This window comes from Tachysurus fulvidraco, chromosome 3 (genome assembly GCF_022655615.1).
Source record: "Tachysurus fulvidraco isolate hzauxx_2018 chromosome 3, HZAU_PFXX_2.0, whole genome shotgun sequence".
NCBI lineage: Eukaryota > Metazoa > Chordata > Actinopteri > Siluriformes > Bagridae > Tachysurus > Tachysurus fulvidraco.
Genome location: NC_062520.1, coordinates 28,893,468 through 28,914,205, shown reverse-complemented (window position 1 = coordinate 28,914,205; position 20,738 = coordinate 28,893,468). Strand labels below are relative to the sequence as shown.

General features: G+C 40.7%; 1 protein-coding gene across 2 annotated transcripts; it reads right to left on the bottom strand.

Moving 5' to 3' along the window:
• Window positions 1-628: 628 nt before the first annotated feature.
• On the bottom strand, window positions 629-15,941 carry LOC113648199. 2 transcript variants are annotated; one of them, XM_027155318.2, is made up of 3 exons: window positions 15,573-15,941; window positions 15,412-15,484; window positions 629-3,124 (listed from the first exon to the last, which is right to left on the bottom strand). In XM_027155318.2, exons 2-3 carry the CDS (start codon window positions 15,438-15,440, stop codon window positions 1,561-1,563), a joined length of 1,593 nt encoding a protein of 530 aa, XP_027011119.2. In that variant the 5' UTR covers window positions 15,441-15,484; window positions 15,573-15,941; the 3' UTR covers window positions 629-1,560. The 2 variants fall into 2 exon arrangements, with proteins under 2 accessions (XP_027011119.2, XP_027011105.2); XM_027155304.2 differs by lacking the exon at window positions 629-3,124 and adding an exon at window positions 3,677-7,228 and having other exon boundaries at window positions 15,573-15,773.
• Between the last annotated feature and the right edge of the window lie 4,797 nt (window positions 15,942-20,738).

Below are 20,738 nucleotides of genomic sequence, written 5' to 3'. Positions count from 1 at the left end.
ATAAATAGCACGAAGTCATGACTTGTGACCTGAGATCTGGTGGGCACTGGATACTGTAAAGGCTGTAAAATGATACTGGAAGATCGTTAAAAGCATCTAAAGGTTCTATGTTTAATGTTATAGCCCCTAGAGGGCAGGATGTAGTCAAGAGCAGGTTCAGAATGAACTGTTGCGAGTAGGTGGGGCACATGTTTGGTGTTCCAGGAGCCTGGACTGTTAAAGAAAAGTTTACCCATTTAAAGATCAGAGAGCATCATGCCTGACTAGGGTTGGAGGAGATAGCAGGAAGGAAGTTTATAGCACAGTTAAATGGTCTGTGAGGGAGCAGTGAGGTGGCTGGTTTCTTAACTGCTCGACTGGTTCCATCATCTGTCTCTAAGAGGCAAGTATACTACAAGGTTCTGTACAAGGTAGAATGAACTTCCCCTAGAGGTCCGGACAGCTGAGTCACTGGCTATTTTCAAAGGACGGTTGAAGACCTACTTATTCACGAAACACTTCACACTGGCACTTCCTTCCCTGTTTGTTGCATATACATGAGTCTGAGATCTTCCTCTACATTCTGAATCATCATCATTACTGTAACGTGAGGTTGTAAATATTTTATTTTTGGAAAAACATTTAACATGTAACAGTAATATAAGCAGAAGTAAAGATTTATTTAAAGATGAAATGAAAACACACAGATACAGTATAAGTGATAATATAATTAATCAGAAATAACAACTACATTAAAATAGTCAAATCATAAAAGTTAATTTTGTGTTCCAAGAATTTTTTTTGTTTGTTCAATTTACTTTTAGTTGCTGGTTTGGTACATTTTGAAACCTATCAACATTTTGATTCAAGGAAAGTGTAAATACAGATAAATGTTGAAAGGACATGATATGTCAAAACACTACAATTACAAGTTTATATAATATTTCAAGTGTACTAGATTTCTCAATAATAATAATAATAATAATAATAATAATAATAATAATAATAATAATAATAATAATAATAATAGCTGCAATAATGAAAGTTACCCTAATGACCATATAAAGTTACATTAACAACGCTGAAAGTAAAATTAATGACGTGTAGTAGGTACAAGTGAATGCTGCTTCTTCCCATGAAAACATTTTAATGAAATTTTCTGAGAATCATAAATGGTCCACAATCAGATACATCACAAATAATTCTTTAAAATATCACCAGAGAGCATAACTGATATTTTAAATGTCTTCTGTAACTTCTGTGTCTTCTCCTTAGTGGTTTGCAGTTGTATTCCTGAGAAATCTGTATTGGTGTTATGTTCTACCTGCTTTATCATTGTCTTGAATTTTTTTGTTTGTTTTTCTTGGTCCTTGAATCTGTCTTGCTTTTGTGCCTTTTTAGTCTCTAATTTATTTTTTGTTAATCTCAGTCTGTTTTCGTTACTTCATATATATATATATCATCTTCATATGCATATATATATGTGCGTGTGTGTGTGTGTGTGTAGGTAAAAAATACACAAATATTGAATTTGATTTGTTCTTATAACCTCTATACCCGTCCTGTATGTTTAAGCATCCACTAGTCTAGCATTGGCCAGTAATCATTTGTTGCAAACAACTGTATATCAGCTCTGCTTTTTATATCTTGAAGTTTCTGCACTTGATCAGGCTTTCCTGTTTCTTTCACTTTCTCAATCAAAAAGTCCAGATGTTTCAGTGTAAACACAGAGTCCCTCTTCAGGGCGATGTCCTCCAGTTTAACCACATGTTGATAACACTCTTCCACCAGTCTGATCTTCTCTTTTTCCATTTCTTTCATGTCATTCTCTATTTGACTCATCAAGCTCTTCATCTCATCAGACTTCATCATGTATTTCATTTTCAGATCTTCCTTAGTCTTCTTGACCTTTCTTGTCTTTGACACATATTTTTTTCCCTCTTTAACATGATCAGTGTAGTGACACCTTCCAGTACACACTGTGCACTTCCCTTCATCCATGACACTACACCGGGAGAGATCTGTGACCCACCAGCATCCTGGGTAATGACAGTTCTCCTCACAGACGCTACAGCAAGTAGCTTCTTTCCATCCAAAGTGCCACCACTTGTATTCTAGTGGTACTTTTACTTTATAGACCTCATCTACTTCATATTCAAAGTTATCATTGTCTCTTATTTCTTTCTCATGTTCCTGTAAAGCCTCTTTTGTCTGCTCGAGCTCTTTCTGTTTCTGTTCTGTCAGTATGATCTTATCCTTTATATTGTAGACGGATGCAGTCAGTTGTTTGCGGCTTCTCAGCACTGCTACTGTCATCTTTACACTTATGGGTTTACTTTCTTTCAGAAAGGAGAGAAAGTTCTCCATGGTTGTGTTCAACAGATTCCATGAAGCTTGATAATCAGCTGATATTTCCTCATCATTAAAGTTTTCACAGTGACTGTTGTCGAATCTGAAATACACAGGTTCTCCTTTAGCAGTCAGAGCACATGGGATTTTGGATTTCTTTACAAGCTTAATGGCATTATTAGGCTTTTTGGCAGCATGTGTGATGAACAGGACAGTGTTTTTCTCCACATCATTGCCAAATAAGGAGAGAACTGCATTAAATATATAGTGATGCCTTTCAGTGAGTCGAGGCATGATTGATGTTATCACAAGGCAAACTGCATCAATTTCATGAACTCCATCGTTAGAGCTGAATAACTCAAGTAAACTTTTAGCAACGTTTAAATCCTTTTTACCTTCTGTGTTTCCGAACCCAGGCGTGTCAATGATGGTCAGAGAGAACGGGCAGTGTTCAGTAAACCCATCATACACTGTGACTGCCTGAGTCTGAGAAACAGTTTGTTTTTCTTTTGTCTCTATGACCTCAAACCACATTCTGTCTTTACTCTTAACACCAAGCATGCAGGTGACCATGGTATTGATGAGAGTCGACTTTCCTGTTCCTGTTTCTCCAACTAACAATATGGTTTTATGGGGTTTGTTCTGTTTTACCCCAAATGCCACTCTCTTCATCTTTTCGTCATCAGTTACAGTCCTGGTGTTTAGAATATATCTGGTGATGAATCCTTCTATTGATCTCCTCTCACTTTTGATTTCATTTAGTTGTTCTTCCACTGAAGTGGACATGTCTTCATTCCTACAATGATTAGATCGTAATGCAAACAGTATTTTAGTGCTGAATTTCATTATAAACATGTAAAACTTTAAATATGAGCAGGTTTGTCTTTTTTGTCTACTGGGGTGCAGCTATAATATTGAATTTTAACACAAGTTTAGGTTGAACTATCCATAGCATTTTGTGTGTGTTTTTTAGAGAATCATGTATTCCGTTGTTTGATAAATGCTTCAGAAATCTGTGTTGGGATGCCAAACAAAAGAAAACTAACATGTAGCCAATGAGCAGAAAGGGGCGTGTCAGTATGGCACGAGTGTTCAGTGTTACTACACAAATAACACCTCGTTTCAATCGTAGTAATGTAGAGAGGCAGCTACAACCGTGTTTTGCTAGTAACAGGTATGTAACGTTGATTTTGCTTTGTTACACAGAACTAATATATGCCGTCTTTTGCATGATTATGCTTGTGTCGTTTTTTGCTTGTTTATTTATCTGCAATCGTATTGTTCTTCATTTCAGCTATGATAAAGACACATTTCTTTCCATTAGTTGCCTGGGTTATGTACAGTATGTATGTGTGGGTGGAGCTATCAATACAGGGGTGGGACCCGTTTGGGTTAGGGGCGTGTTTGTTTTGGTGATTTTATGTCAACATTGGCTTTCAAAAACGGAGACCTCACCTTTAACAGCACTGATTCAACACCACTGTTATGGACAGAGCAGGTGCATATGGCAGGTGTGTGGAGAGCAATAATGACACATGTCTTACAGAAAATGATAAACCAAGCTGCTCCTCCTTTTATTCCAGTGAAAGTTTATTGATTTAAAAACATTGTCCTCTGTTTCGGAAACCTTTTGATCTATTTCAGTCTCAGCACAGAATCTTGTAAATTGTGTACTTGCTTAATGATACCATGGACTTCACACCTCCAGACCAGAAGTAGTTCCCACTGCTGAATGATTAGAACTCTTCTTCTATGCACACATACATGCACACTGTTTATTAATCTGCTGATTCTAATCAGATTTTTACAACAGCTCTATTTTACACTAGAAAGTCTTTCACTTCTCAATGACCTTTTCCTTAGTGCAAGCATAATAACGGTAATCAAGTGATTCAGGAAGAATCTTTTTGTTTTTGAATCATGAAACTTTACAGCAACATTTTCTTTTTTATTCAATGGCAAATTCTTAGAAATTCTAGCAGGTTCTAGTTTTCAACTTAAACTGTTTTCCTCTGTTTTTTTTTTTTTGTTTTTTTTTTTTATAAATTGTTTTCCCCCCATCATCTACTCAATCAAGAAATCCAAGTTCTTAAGACAGTCTCTCTTTAATAATGATTTCATCCAGTGTAACAACACACTGATTTATATCAAGCTCTTTATCTCTCTGCACTCTCTCATATTTCTTTTTCAGATCTTCCTTTGTTTTCTTGACTCCTTTGTGTCTTCCCACGTACAAACGGGGATGGGGGAAAATGGCTTTTGTTGGAAATGGAGATTTGTAGTCTTTACAATACTCCAGCAATCTTTTTAATTCTACATTTAAAGAAAACCCTATAAATTGCCATCATTGAAATACTTTTAAATATTCTTCTGCTATAAAATTCACCACATTTGACAAATTAAAATATTTACATTTTATTGATCAAAGCTGAACAATTGTCAAATGTCTTTATGGATTATTATAATTTTATTTCTATTTTACACTAGAAATTACTAACATAAATTCCACTATCCTTTTGGTCTCCTGCAAGTCAATTCTCTCAACACTGAATGAAAATTATATTAGACTGCACAAACACATCAACAACAACAACAACAATAATAATAATAATAATAATAATAATAATAAACAAAGCTTATTCTTAAAGCCCTACAGACCACATGAGGCTTTTGCAAACAGTAGCAGTTACAGAAGTGACATTAAAAGCAAACTAAACAAGAAGAAAATAATTATTTTTAAAAGTAAAGAATCAGAAATACAGGTTAGACATTGTTGGTGATTTAAAAGACTATTATATCTGAAGAGCTGATTTATAATGGACTTCCTACACAGGCATTCAAATGTCCATTTTAGCATCCATCACTCCTGTGTTCCAATGGCACATAAAGTACATTGTTTAGTTCATCATATATAAAATGTTCAGAAGAATACAAACAACGGACAGAGGATAAGTGGGGAAAAATGTTATGGACATTTTGAGGTGTTTGAGATGTCTTGATCACAGAGAAATATAATTTTAAGGTGCAGAACAAATCAGAAAATGATGGAGGAGTGCTGGTGTTATCTGTAAAGCAAAGTGGAAGTGTGATGTCTTGCAATGCTTTGAAAGGTGGCAAATATGATTTTTATTTATTGAAGTTGGTGAGGACCATGCAGTTATTGTTTAGGCTCTGATGAATTAAAACAGATGGAGAGTGTACATTAAAGTTCATTACCTTACATCATTTAAATTTACTTTTATCCTGATATTAATAATTATTAGATGAACAATTATCAGATAATTCTACTTTAGAAACTCACAAACATCTGTTCTCACCATTATGTTTGTGCATCCACTAGTCTGGCATTGGCCAGTAATCATTTGTTGCATGCAACTGTACATTATCAGCTCTGTGTTTTATATCTTGAAGTTTCTGCACTTGCTCTGGCTTTCCTGTTTCTCTCACTTTCTCAATCAGAAAGTCCAGATGTTCCAGTGTAAACACAGAGCCCCTCTTCAGGGCAATCTCCTCCAGTTTAACCACATGTTGATAACACTCTTCCACCAGTCTGATCTTCTCTTTTTCCATTTCTTTCATGTCATTCTCTATTTGACTCATCAAGCTCTTCATCTCATCAGACTTCATCATGTATTTCATTTTTAGATCTTCCTTAGTCTTCTTGACCCTTCTTGTCTTTGACACATATTTTTTTCCCTCTTTAACATGATCAGTGTAGTGACACCTTCCAGTACACACTGTGCACTTCCCTTCATCCATGACACTACACCGGGAGAGATCTCTGACCCACCAGCATCCTGGGTAATGACAGTTCTCCTCACAGATGCTACAACAAGTAGCTTCTTTCCATCCAAAGTGCCACCACTTGTATTCTAGTGGTTCTTTTACTTTATAGACCTCATCTACTTCATATTCAAAGTTATCATTGTCTCTTATTTCTTTCTCATGTTCCTGTAAAGCCTCTTTTGTCTGCTCGAGCTCTTTCTGTTTCTGTTCTGTGTATATGATCTTATCCTTTATATTGAGGATGGATGCAGTCAGTTGTTTGCGGCTTCTCAGCACTGCTACTGTCATCTTTACACTTATGGGTTTACTTTCTTTCAGAAAGGACAGAAAGTTCTCCATAGTTGTGTTCAACAGATTCCATGAAGCTTGATAATCATCTGATATTTCCTCATCATTAAAGTTTTCACAGTGACTGTTGTCGAATCTGTAATACATCGGCTCTCCTTTAGCAGTCAGAGCACATGGGATTTTAAATTTCTTTGCAAACTTAATAGTATTATTAGGCTTTTTGGCAGCATGTGTGATGAACAGGACAATGTTTTTCTCCACATCATTGCCAAATAAGGAGAGAACTGCATTGAAAACATACTGATGCCATTCAATGACTCGAGCGGTGCTGGATGTCATCACAAGGCAAACTGCATCAATTTCATGAACTCCATCGTTAGATTTGAATAATGCAAGTAAACTTTCAGCAACGTTTAAATCCTCCTTTTTACCTTCTGTGTTTCCAAACCCAGGAGTGTCGATGACGGTCAGAGAGAACGGGCAGTGTTTAGTAAACACATCATACACTGTGACTGCGTGAGTCTGAGAAACAGTTTGGTCGTCTTCTGTCTCTATGACCTCAAACCACATTCTGTCTTTACTCTCAACACCAAGCATGTAGTTGACCATGGTATTGATGAGAGTCGACTTTCCTGTTCCTGTTTCTCCAACTAATAATATGGTTTTATGGGGTTTGTTCTTCTGTTTTACTCCAATTGCCACTCTATTCACCTTTTTGTCATCAGTTACAGTCCTGGTGTTTAGAATATATCTGGTGATGTATCCTTCTATTGATCTGCTCTCTCTTTTGATTTTATTTAGTTGTTCTTTCACTGAGTCTTCATTCCTACACAAAAATAGATCATTTTTTGTCATTTTTTTGTAAGGATTTTTTTTATGAATGTTATTCTTTTGTTGAGATGCATTGATACCCATATGCGTGTTGGCTATTGATCTGATACCATGCTTACAGACTCATACTTAGGAAGTTCCTCCGATTCCAACAGCCAAACCCATGTGTAACATAATGTAATAAAATTTATTATACACTGCCACTGCTACATGATAAATCATCTTTATGGTGTTTTAGCCTTATGTTTATTTACATGGTATTAGAATGGTTAGTAAGAGCATGCCGAGCAGTATCAAAAAGTGTGGTCATTAAAAAAAATAGCAAGTGTGAAGCAGTGGAGTAAGTGTGCAGAGAAAATTGTGTAAGAGACCTTCAGTTTTGCAGTAAATGACCACAGACACATGCATGCTTCCTTTCACCAGGGTCTAAACTAATCTGAATATTTATTACATATGTATTCATTACTCAATTGTTTATATGTGATATTGACAGTTAGGGATACTGTGGTCAGCCTCGGGTTTTACAGAGTTGCCATGACTCCAAAAATCATGAAGTGTTTTTATAACACAGAATTCAATCAATACCAGTTTGAAAAATCTAGGCTTGAGTTATATATCTAAAAAAGGGGACCCAAGCGAGTGCCTCAATAAATAAATATTTGGTGGAACTAAAAAAGTAATCATAAGCAACTTTATATATAGAACGATGCGTAGAACAATGAGGCAGAGGATCCAAATAAAAAAAATAATAAATAAAATAAAATAAAATAAACAAAGTAATCCACAAAACGGGACGGGAAACACGAACACACACAACAGCCACTAAGGACAGCAATTGACCAAGAACACACCAAACATTCAGGGTTAAATACACATGGGGAACCAATGAAAACTGGAACAGAATGACACATGATTACACCAACCATGTGAAAACATTTTTAAACAGAATTTTGATCCAAAATAGAAACAGATACAATCTGAAAATAAACTATTTAACACAGGTCCATATCACAGTATAGAGGCAATCATACTTTTGCCATAACTGGCCTGAAGCTTTGCAAAAAATGTCATAATATTTATTTCAGCATATAGGGCATGTGGTAGCCTAATGGTTAAGGTGTTGGTCTACCAATTGGAAGGTTGTGACTTTGATCCCAGATCCACCAAACTGCCCCTATTGGGCCCCTGTGTAAAGCCCTTAACCCTCAGTTGTATTAAAATGAGATAATGTAAGTTGCTCTGGAAAAGGGCATCTGCCGAATAATTTATATCCAGATCTATTGTTTCCTTATTTGTTATGCTCACTTTTGTAGAGAAGTTTGGTCAACCCTTGCTTGTTTTTAAATGTGTTTAAAAATAAATGTGACAGACTTAATATGTGATTGCATAGCCCTTGCTTTAATAACATTATAAAATAGTTGCTTTCTTCTTTTATGAAGGTCTTTCAGGTTTGTAGGTCAGCTTCTTTTTTTGGTTGCTGTTTGTTTCAATGGTGTTTGATCCTTCAGTCTCCTCATCAGCAGTTAAAATGCTAATCAACTGGGTAAATGTCTGCTTTACAGTCCACAACTGTAATTTTTTTCTGTAAATTGTTAGACAGAACATATCTGTAGATTTCTAAATTCATTCTGCTGCTAAATTAATGAGCTCAATCATCCCTAAAGTGTAATGAGTCTGGTCCAGAAGCAGCCATGCAATGTCTTTGCTCAATTTTGCTTCTTTTCTCAGATTGAAAATGATTTGCTCTCCTCCCATGGACAGCGCTCTGATCTTCATGCTGGTTTATTATTTTTTTTAACAACAAACTTTTTTGTGCAAGTTGGGAAGTGGGAAGATGGCGCCACTGATGGCAGCCTCAGTGCTTAGTTCCTCAGTGTTTACTCTGTTTTTTGTTATTTTTTCCTGCTCTTTGTCAAGAAAATCCGGTCAGTTTCACCAGAGATGAACTGCTGAACATTCCGCAGTACACACCACAAGACTTTTTACTGGTTTGGCTAGGCACCGGTGTTCTTAAACTGCGCTGTCTTAGTTACACTAGCACACCCGCGCACTTTCCCCGTCTGCGCAGCCTGAAGCGCTTAAACATCGCAGCCGTTCCGCCAACTACAATATGCTGTATGAGTATTCTGACGTTTTGCTGCATATTGTAGTTGGCGGAGCGGCTGCGCTGTTTAAGCGCTTCAGGCCAGGCAGACGGGGAAAACACGCTGGTGTGCTAGTGAAGAAGCTAGTGCTAGTGAAGAAGCTGGCGTGCTAGTGCTAGTTTAAGAAGCTGCCTAACATCCACCTGGCGAATCTCCGCTCTCTACCCAACAAAACGTACAAGCTCCTTATGCTCACCCGGAAAAATAAGGATTTTTCAAACTCCGCTGCTCTCTGTTTCACGGAAACCTGGCTGACCGACACCATTCCGGACAGCGCGTTAAGTCTGACAGGCTTTCAACTGTTTAGAGTGGACCGCGACAAGGAATCAATGGGGAAATAGCGTGGCGGGATGTGTTTTTACATCAATGAAAGGTGGTGTTCTGATGTAACTGTGTCAAAGAAGATGTGCTGTCCAGATCTTGATACACTATTCATTAACTGCAAACCGTTCTATTCACCCCAGGAATTTTGCTTGTTCATTCTGGTGAGTTTTTACATTCCACCGCAAGCGCACGTGAGCTAGGCACTACAGACACTCGCTGATATGATCATAGAGAGTGAGCAACAACACCCGGACTCTGTAGTAATAATAAATTTAATAAAGCGGGACTTTAATAAAGCGATTCTTTCACGTGAATTACCTAAATACAGACAGCATGTTACATGTCCCACCAGAGACAGTAACACACTGGATCACTGCTACACTGTAATAATTGATGAATATCACTCTGTCCCACGGGCAGCTCTAGAACTCTCTGATCACTGCTTAGTTCATCTGATACCGACCTACAGGCAGAAACTGAAATCAGCTAAACCTGTATTAAGGACTGTAAAAAGATGGACTAAGGAAGCGGAGCAGGATTTACAATCCTGTTTCTCGCTCACTGACTGGTCTGTTTTTGAAGATGCTGCCACCGACCTGAAATTGACCTGAAACACATCTAAAATTCATTCTGGAGCTGTGTGAAGTCCCCTCATGCTTCAAAAGCTCCACCATCATTCCCGTACCAAAGAAATCCAAAATTACCGGACTTAATGACTACAGACCTGTGGCTCTAGCTTCTGTGGTCATGAAATCATTTGAAAGACTGGTTTTGGCTTATCTGAAGGATATCACTGGACCCTTACTGGACCCCCTACAGAGCAATCAGGTCTGTGAATGATGCAGTCAATATGGGACTGCATTATGTTCTGCAGCATCTGGACAGACCAGGGACTTATGTGAGGATCCTGTTTGTGGAGTTCAGCTCTGCCTTTAACACCATCATCCCCTCACTCCTCCAGCCAAAATTAACCCAGCTCTCTGTGCCCTCCTCTGTCTGTCAGTGGATCACCAGCTTTCTGAAAGACAGGCAGCAGCTAGTGCGACTGGGAAAACTCAAATCCAGCACCCGCACCATCAGCACTGGCACTCCTCAGGGCTGTGTTCTCTCCCCACTGCTCTTCTCTCTGTACACAAACGACTGCACCTCTAATGACCCCTCTGTCAAGCTCCTGAAGTTTGCAGACCACACCACACTGATCGCCCTCATCCAGGACGGTGACGAGTCTGCTTACAGACTGGAGGTTGAATGGCTGGCTGTCTGGTGCAGTCTTAACAACCTGGAGCTGAACACGCTCAAGACAGTGGAGATGATCGTGGACTTCAGGAAAAAAACCCTGCTCTCCCCACACTCACCATCATGGACAGCATTGTTACAGCAGTGGAGTCATTCAGATTCCTGGGAACCACAATCTCCCAGGACCTGAAGTGGGACATTCACATTGACTCCATTGTGAAAAAGGCTCAGCAGAGGTTGTACTTCCTTCACCAGCTGAAGAAGTTCAACCTGCCACAGGATCTGCTGAAACAGTTCTACACTGCCATCATTGAATCCATCCTCTGCACCTCATTGACTGTTTGGCTCAGCTCAGCCACCCAATCCGACCTCAGAAGACTACCGAGGGTAGTCTGGACTTCTGAGCGAACCATTGGCACAACTCTCCCCACTCTTCAAGACCTCCTCCAGAGTGAGCAAAAGGGCAAAGTCAATCACTCTGGACCCCTCAAATCCAGCACACTCACTCTTTGAACTGTTGCCATCTGGTCGACGCTACAGAGCCCTGAGCACCAGAACGACCAGACATAGGAACAGTTTCTTCCCTCAGGCAATCCATCTGATGAACACTTAACATACATCTGATGAACACCTAACATGCACAGAACAAAAGCATATTCTTACATTGTTTACACGTACTCATTTATATTTCAATGTGCACATTTTTCCACTGTACATACAACTGTCTATTATATATGTGTTCATTTCTTATCAATGCCATTCTGTTTACACTGTGGAGCTCCTGAACTAAAACAAATTCCTCGTATATGAAAACATACTTGGCAATAAAGACCTTTCTGTTTCTGATTCTGAAAGGAGTTAATCTAAGTTGCATCCTATTGCCCTCCTTTCTTAAAAAAATGTTACCCTGCCAAGATGAATTATGATGAGGGGAAATAGAGATCTTTTCTTCATAAAACTGGCCCTTGCAAAGTACTAGTTGTAAGACATCCTCCATCTTTTTGTTGTGTGCACAGATCATAAGAAACTGGAATAAATCAGGACTAATCCTTACCCTAACCCAGGACCATACTTTTCTCCTTATCAAACTAGTTGGGGTTCCTTTTTCTCCAGATTCAATGTCTCAGAGTGCTTGACATTTCTTCACAACCCATTGTTGAGCACACTTCTTTGGATGCTTTGTTCTTCTTGGAGAGTGAGCAGGAGAAGTATAATACTACAGCAGGTGACCTCACACCATGCAACCAACACACGAACCAAGAAGTCATGCCACAACTCAATGGTAAGATTATTATTTGGGCACCTACGTATTTAGATCTTGCTAGAGAAAGCACTTAGTTGGCAGAAGGTTCAGAAATATCCGTCACAGAGAGATATAGATCTTGAGGGTCTGGCTATCAATCCGATTTATGAATTCCCCAAAAAAAAAAAAAAAATAGATTTGTTCACAATTCTGATATATAAATAACAAAGTAATATACAGATTTCAATTACCACACCAAGGTCAGAGTTTCTCCTCTATGTCATATCTTGTTCTCTTGGCCTGTTGTGCATTAAACTATCATATACTGCCTTCAACTCTCGTTATTTAAGGCAAGTAAGAAATTACAGATAACTGCACACAAATTCCACTCCAATAATACACATCTAAAAGAGCTTATTCCTTAAAAGGTTTATGTATCATAAGGTAATACGTTTAGGACTCTAAACGTATAAATTTGTTTCAATCATGGTATGGCAGCAGCAGCAGGACATCAAGGATCACCACGAACAAAGGGTTTACCGCGATTACCATTTAAAGTGACCGTTTGGTTGATAACAACTGTAACAATACCAAGTCGAAGTATACGTGACCAGGATTACCATTTAAAGTGCCCATTTGATTGATAATTGTAACAATAACAAGACAAGGTGTACATGACCATGATTAACATTTAAAGACATCTGGCTAAATAACAAGGTGTGACCCAGCCGTTTGGGAGACATTCAGTTCTTACGCTCAATACACATTCAAAGCGGAACCTCATTTATACAACAAAGAGGAAAACAGTATAAAATGCTTGAGCAGGATTTTCTCTGGGTTCTTACTGACTCCGATGAACCCAAAGTACTGCATGTATTTTGTCACTGCTATGCTTGTTCTTCATTAAGATCTTCACACTCATCGTTTGATTTTCACACACATTTTTTAAAGTTTCTTACAGCATGGAATCAGTATCTGGTAAATCACACCACCTATTGCCACTGTCCCTAAGCCATTCAGTCTTCCCATTCAGCCAGTCAGTCTCTAGAGTGGCTCCTGGTTAAAGGGATGCTTTAATAAATTCCCAGGATGACTTTGGGTCTTAAGCAAGCCCGTCAACACACACCCTATACCCACTTAAATACTAACACCTTTGACTCATTCCACAACTCATGAAGCATCATAGATATTTTTGTCATCCTCACTTTCAATGCACCTACCATGTGTTCTTGCTCTGCCAGTATTCAGTTGTTTAATTCAGTTGTTGGGAGATGTTGACTAGGTTTGGATTAAGCACAGACTTGTCAAACTATGATATAGTTCTCCATGTCTTGGGCCAATGAGAGCCACCAGACGTTGAGCTGCATGCCATATGAACAGACTAGATAACTCTTGGGTGAAGTGCAGCATACATTGCTAGGATGGTGAGCACTCGGGAGGTGGAGTGTCTGACTGTTGTGCCTGTTGACTCTGCTCCATGAAATCCCATTTAACTGGTGCAAACACACATCGTTATTTGCCTACTGTAGGCTAGGAGGAGAAAGTGTACAGGGACAGTTCCTTAATGTGAAAAAATTCTATCTATAAAGGTGTTGGGGATAGTTTGGCAAGTGATGAAGCCCTCCCTGATGGATCTGTTATGCATATCTGTAACTCAGAGGGGTGGTGCATGGTCAGGTGGGTAGCCACAGTCCCTCAATGAGGTCTATCAGTTTTATTACAGCTCTGAAGTGAACTAGGGCTGTGAGACAACAAATCTCATAAGCATGGCACAGTTATGCATGAATAGCAGAAAATCATGCACACCTTAGAAAAAACTACTGGTTTTCCAGGACAGGAAACAAACCACCAATGGCCAATGCAATGGTTTCCCCATGAGCAAGGACATGAGGAACCCACACATGGTGAACTCCTCCCACTACACCTCGGGCTGGTGAGAGAAGATGTTGCATTGCCTCAGGAATTGCCTGCTATTTTTATAACTCTGATATCTGTTCAATTTAATAAAATGCTGCTTTTATGTCCGTGATAAAAACCCGGAAGTTGTTTTATCCCGGAACTGACCTTGGCCAGGTGGCACTAGAATTCAGGTAAGGACTCCCTCTGGTGGATTGGAGGGGTGTTGTAATTCGGGATAATACAATGAGGTTGCATGTAAAGTGAAAGTGAAAGTGACGTGACATACGGCTAAGTATGGTGACCCATACTCAGAATTCGTTCTCTGCATTTGACCCATCCAAAGTGCACACACACACACACACACACACACACACACACACACACACACACACACACACACACACACACACACACACACACACCCGGAGCAGTGGGCAGCCATTAATGCTTTTCTTTATATACTATTATTGAACATTTTGTGCTATATATCTAATGTTCAGTAAACATGTCCATTGTTAAAACTATACAAATAATTGAATTGGATTTTTAAAGTGTGTACAATTTCTGCATCTTGACTGACTTCAAATCATATTATGTACTTTACTTATGTTCTATACTTTTATATATATTTATGTCTTGTCAACTGCAAATTGTTTACTTTTATGACTTTTAAAGCATTTAACAGATGCTCTTATTCAGAGCAACTTATACAACTTCATACCTCAAAATCCTCATAATTCACAAGAAATAAGACAAACCATACCATTGAAAAGGCTTTGTGAAAACCATTAATTGGCATTAAACAAAACAATCCCATAAAATAAGATAAACAAAATATTCATTTAATTATTAATTACTGACTTTATTATTATTATTATTATTATTATTATTATTATTATTATTATTATTATTATTATTATTATTATTATTATTATTATTATTATTATTATTATTATTATTATTATATATAAAATTATTACATTTTAACTGACCACATTTGCTATTAAACTATTACTATTACATAAACACCAAATACTTTACATACAGCTGTAAAGAAACACTTACCTGTATTAAGGTCTCAAGCACTACTCAGTTCAAGCTACCCAATGTAGCTAACTCATTTTATTGAAATTAATATCATTGTTAAAAAAAAAGTGTCTAGTAATCAAAGTGCATGAGCACAAGCAAATAGAAATTTTATATCTGTGACAGTTCTGTAGGTTATTGGTATTAAAAATCCGTAATTCTCTCTCAAGCAATATCTAATTTTTTTGTGAAATGAGATTTTTTAAACAGGTTTATTGAGTAAATAATGAAAAATGAGACGCTTACTCAAGAGAAGAATTCGTACACTCTGCCATGGTGTTTCTAAACAGAAGCAGAACGCAGCTGGTGTTGCTGAAACCTAATTGTAAAACAAGGAAAGGTTGTTTTCATTACACAAATTTCTATTTAGAATAAAAGCAATTTTATATTTAAAAATAAAATTTTACCTTTTTTCCTTTAGAAATTCAAAAGCTCCTTTTCAGTCAGGTTATAATGCGTCAGGTTTTAGATAGGGATCTAAACATAACACCAATCCTCTTGTACAACGACCGTACTTTTATCTGGCCATAAACAGGATACATCACAAACCACTCCCACTATAAGTGTCAGGTGATTTACTTGAAATGCTACTGCAGTTATGAGGTAAAAACAAACTGAACCAATTCACTTTTGTAGTGTTTCAAAAAGTGCAATACAGCTGTAATGTCATTATACATATATTGATTATAAACATGAACCAATCCTTATCTCATGTAAAGACAATATAGTGTAAATTCACCAGTAAAATGAGAAATCACTACCAAACCCTAATGTGTTCAAGTGAAATCCTTATTCCATCAGCAATTGCTCTTGATCTCAATGTGGCAGTGTAAGTGATGAGAAGATGAGATAAGGGGGTGTACGGTTTTGGTTGCTAAGAGAACATCCTGCTAAGTGCACCAGAATGTGGTGTTGTTTAGTTGAAGCACGCTACCAGCGCTGCAGTTGCAATTGCACAAAGACACAAAATGGCAACCTCTTAGTGACCACTAGGGGATGACCCAGAAACAAGCTTCATTTCATCTTTAAAGCATCAAATCCTCTAAAAACACGAAAAAAACTATTTACATAGTAAAGTTTATACTCTCAATATTTTTTAAGCCCACACACAAAGCATAATATGATTCACAGCCTTCATACTATTAGAAAAAATTTTTGGACAAAACTGACCTAGGTGGCGCTAGACCAGTTTTTCCCCTTACCTTTAGACGCTTCCCTTTCTTCATTGGGGTAATATATTTCAAAACAAATATTCCACAAAAATCCACACAGGTCCAAGATACTGGAATCTGTAAGCCTTTTAATCCAAAACGCTTTGGTCGCGCCGCAAATATTCCGTTAGTGTTCCGAAAACTGGAAACAGTAGTGCGCCATCATCTTGTTTTGCCGCTCTAACTTCTCATTGGGGTATTCAAAAATTCTAAATTTATATATATTTATAGCCCAGGTCCTAACGAATCAAACAAGCCCTCACTTGAGCCAATCGGTGCTTGTATTGCAGAGATATTGTAACGTGTCTGTCTGTTTCCCCTTGTTTCTGTCTGCCGTCTCTCCCTGATGTTAATTGTTGACCCCGCCCACCTATCTGTTACCATGGACACTAATTACATTCAATCTCTTCCCCAGGTGTTTTGTCTTAGTCCTTGTCTGTCTCTGTTTTGTGATTGGTTCTCGTTCACCATATATACTCTGTCTGTTCACTTCAAGGTTGTTGGTCGTTTTGGTGTTTGGTGTATGCTGTTCTCTGCTCCTGTTCTCTGCTCCTGTTCTCTGCTCCTGTTCTCTGCTCCTGTTCTCTGCTCTCTGTTCCTGTTCTCTGTTCCTTTTCAGTGTTATGACCTGTTTTGCCTGCCTGTTTCTGTTTCGTTCCGTGTTCTGCCTTGTGTTGCCTGCCTGTTCATCTGTGTTTTGTTCATTAAACAGAAAACTGCACTTGGATCCCCACTCGCCTTTTGTCTCACCGTGTCACACCGTGACAGAACGACCAACCCCCAATGGATCCAGCAGAACTCCTGTTTTGTCTACGACAGGAGGACGCCCCAGTTGAGGAGTATACGGAGGTATTCGTGGACCTATGCAATGAGGTCAACTTTGGGGAGAAGGCCCTAAAAGACATTTTTAAGCATGGACTAAGGGACATACTGCGGTATCTGATGCCGTCTACACGGGAGATCAAAACATTCTCGGAGTTCGTCAACCTGGCGTTGCTCCTGGACGGGTCCACACTAACCTTGAGCAGTGTAGAGACGGAAGCCGGCCGTAAGTATTTTTTTGGGGGGGGGCAGCAAGCATCGGGATCCGTGGGGCACAGAGTGGAATCAGCCACGGACACCCGAATGCTCCACAGTGCCTCCGCCCAGACCAGTCCCGTGCACACCCGTGATTGAGCCAGTTCCCATGGCTACCATACCGGCGAGCTCGGCTGAGGTCCGTGCTAACCGGCTGGTCTCCAAACTGGCGGATACCCCGATGAGGTCGGCTCGGGCGGCCGGCATCCCTAAGCCGCCAGCTGGACCAGCCGGGTTGCCGGAACCAGCCGGGTCGCCGGAACCGACCGGGTCGACGGAACCTGCCGAACCGACCGGGTCGACGGAACCTGCCGGGTCGATGGAACCTGCCGAACCGACCGGGTCGATGGAACCTGCCGAACCGACCGGGTCGACGGAACCGACCGGGTCGACGGAACCTGCAGGGTCGACTGAACCTGCCGAACCGACCGGGTCGACGGAACCTGCTGAACCGACCGGGTCGACGGAGCCTGCCGAACCGACCGGGTCGACGGAACCGGCCGAGCTGACGGAACCAGCCGAATCGGCCGGGTCGACCGAAATGACTGAGTCAGAGAACGCGGTCGACATCATGACACCCAAACTACCTGAACTCTCTGCCTGGCCTGAACCTATGCATGTTTCTGTTTTCCTGTGTTTTGCTTCGCTGGACTTGCCAGCCCTTCTACCTCCTGTCCCTGTTCATAGGCCCAAAGCACCACCCTGGCTGCCAACTCCGTTCCGGTCTCTGGCTCCGCCTCCAGCACCACCCTGGTCCCCGGTCCTGCTCTGGTCTCTGGCCCCGCCTCCAGCACCACCCTGGTCTCCGGTCCTGCTCTGGTCTCTGGCTCCGCCTCCGACACCACCCTGGTCTCCGGTCCTGCTCTGGTCTCTGGCTCCGCCTCCGACACCACCCTGGTCTCCGGTCCTGCTCTGGTCTCTGGCTCCGCCTCCGACACCACCCTGGTCTCCGGTCCTGCTCTGGTCTCTGGCTCTGCCTCCAGCACCTCCCTGGTCTCCGGTCCTACTCTGGTCTCTGGCTCTGCCTCTGGCACCGCCCTGGCCTCCTGTTCTCCCGGCGCCGCCCTGGCCTCCTGATCTGCCGGCGCCGCCCTGGCCTCCTGATCTGCCGGCGCCGCCCTGGCCTCCTGATCTGCCGGCGCCGCCCTGGCCTCCTGATCTGCCGGCGCCGCCCTGGCCTCCTGATCTGCCGACGCCGCCCTGGCCTCCTGATCTGCCGACGCCGCCCTGGCCTCCGGCTCGGCTGGCGCCACCCCGGCCTCCTGATCTGCCGGCGCCGCCCTGGCCTCCGGCTCGGCTGGCGCCACCCCGGCCTCCTGCTCAGCGGGCGCCACCACTACACGAACCCGACCCGCCCTCCCACCCTGGTTGCGCCTTCGCTCCACCCGCCTGAACTGGGTTTTGTGGACTTGGGAGCGTCTGGAAGCCGCTCGTAGGGGGGGGGTTCTATAACGTGTCTGTCTGTTTCCCCTTGTTTCTGTCTGCCGTCTCTCCCTGATGTTAATTGTTGACCCCCCCCACCTATCTGTTACCATGGACACTAATTACATTCAATCTCTTCCCCAGGTGTTTTGTCTTGGTCCTTGTCTGTCTCTGTTTTGTGATTGGTTCTCGTTCACCATATATACTCTGTCTGTTCACTTCAAGGTTGTTGGTCGTTTTGGTGTTTGGTGTATGCTGTTCTCTGCTCCTGTTCTCTTCTCCTGTTCTCTGCTCTCTGTTCCTGTTCTCTGTTCCTTTTCAGTGTTATGACCTGTTTTGCCTGCCTGTTTCTGTTTCGTTCCGTGTTCTGCCTTGTGTTGCCTGCCTGTTCATCTGTGTTTGGTTCATTAAACAGAAAACTGCACTTGGATCCCCACTCGCCTTTTGTCTCACCGTGTCACACCGTGACAGATATATTGCTGGGAAGCCAATGATGTCATGACATCATTTTTGGGAACTCGTTTTTGGGAATTACTCCTTCAAATAGCAATGAAATGGGCCGGGACCTCTACAGCTCTTTAGCCAATAAGGAGACGATTCCAACGATATGCAACATGCTGCGTCTCCTCTGCCAGGATCTGCGTGAAAAAGCTGTGCAGAAGAATTCTTGCGTAATCCTTGACCTTTTGTCACTCTCACAACTCAGATTACAGGCCTTTTTTCACACCAGATTAGTAGACAGAGAGTCTCTGCTTGATTTAGGCCTTTTAAACTGAGCATGCAGTCTTTTAATTCAAAGTTATACAGTAAACAAGTACACAAAAACGCTGGACCAGACGACCATGTCCATAGAAAAATATTTTTATTGAAGCCATTTTTGGGTCTTTTGACTTGAATTTTTTTGGTGAAAGCCAAGACATGTGGCTATGACCCTCAGTTGTTATTTGGTCCCTAACATGTTCCAGAAAAATAAGATTAATCAGTTTATCAGGTAAACAACCAAGGCGGAAACGAAAACCTTCCATTCTAGCCTCTGTAACTTTGTGCCAGTAAGGCCTAGAATCAATCTGAAACTAGTGTGTGTCAAAGTATGTGGGAGCTGTACCACTTTTTCTTGGGTAGTTCATGTAGGCGAAAAACCTGCAAAAGGGGACCGAGGCATAAAAGGGTTCTATACCTCAATCCAAATATCTTCTACTGGAAGTCCGACTACGCCACCCCAGGAGTTTCACCCAGGGAACTATTAACAATATCCCAACAAGGATATTAGGTCACACAAAACAGTTACTATTAAAAAGATGGCAGATGAGAAGCACGAGTACAGTTCCACATACAACTTTTATTTAGACACAACCATCTAATAACATTCTTAAAGAAATGCTTATAAAGGGTGAAGACAGTATAGTGTAAATTCACCAGTAAAATGAGAAATCACTACCAAACCCTAATGTGTTCAAGTGAAATCTTCATTCCATCAGCAATTGCTCTTGATCTCAATATGGCAGTATAAGTGATGAGAAGATGAGATAAGGGGGTGTGCGGTTTTGGTTGCTAAGAGAACATCCTGCTAAGTGCACCAGAATGTGGTGTTGTTTAGTTTAAGCACGGTACTAGCGCTGCAGTTGCAATTGCACAAAGACTCTAAATGGCAATTAACCCAATTCTATACCTCAATCCAAATATCTTCTACTGGAGGTCCGACTACGCCACCCCAGGAGTTTCACCCAGGGAACTATTAACAATATCCCAACAAGGATATTAGGTCACACAAACTCATTACTATTAAAAAGATGGCAGACGAGAAGCACGAGTACAGTTCCACATACAACTTATTTATGCACAAGACATCTAATAACAATCTTA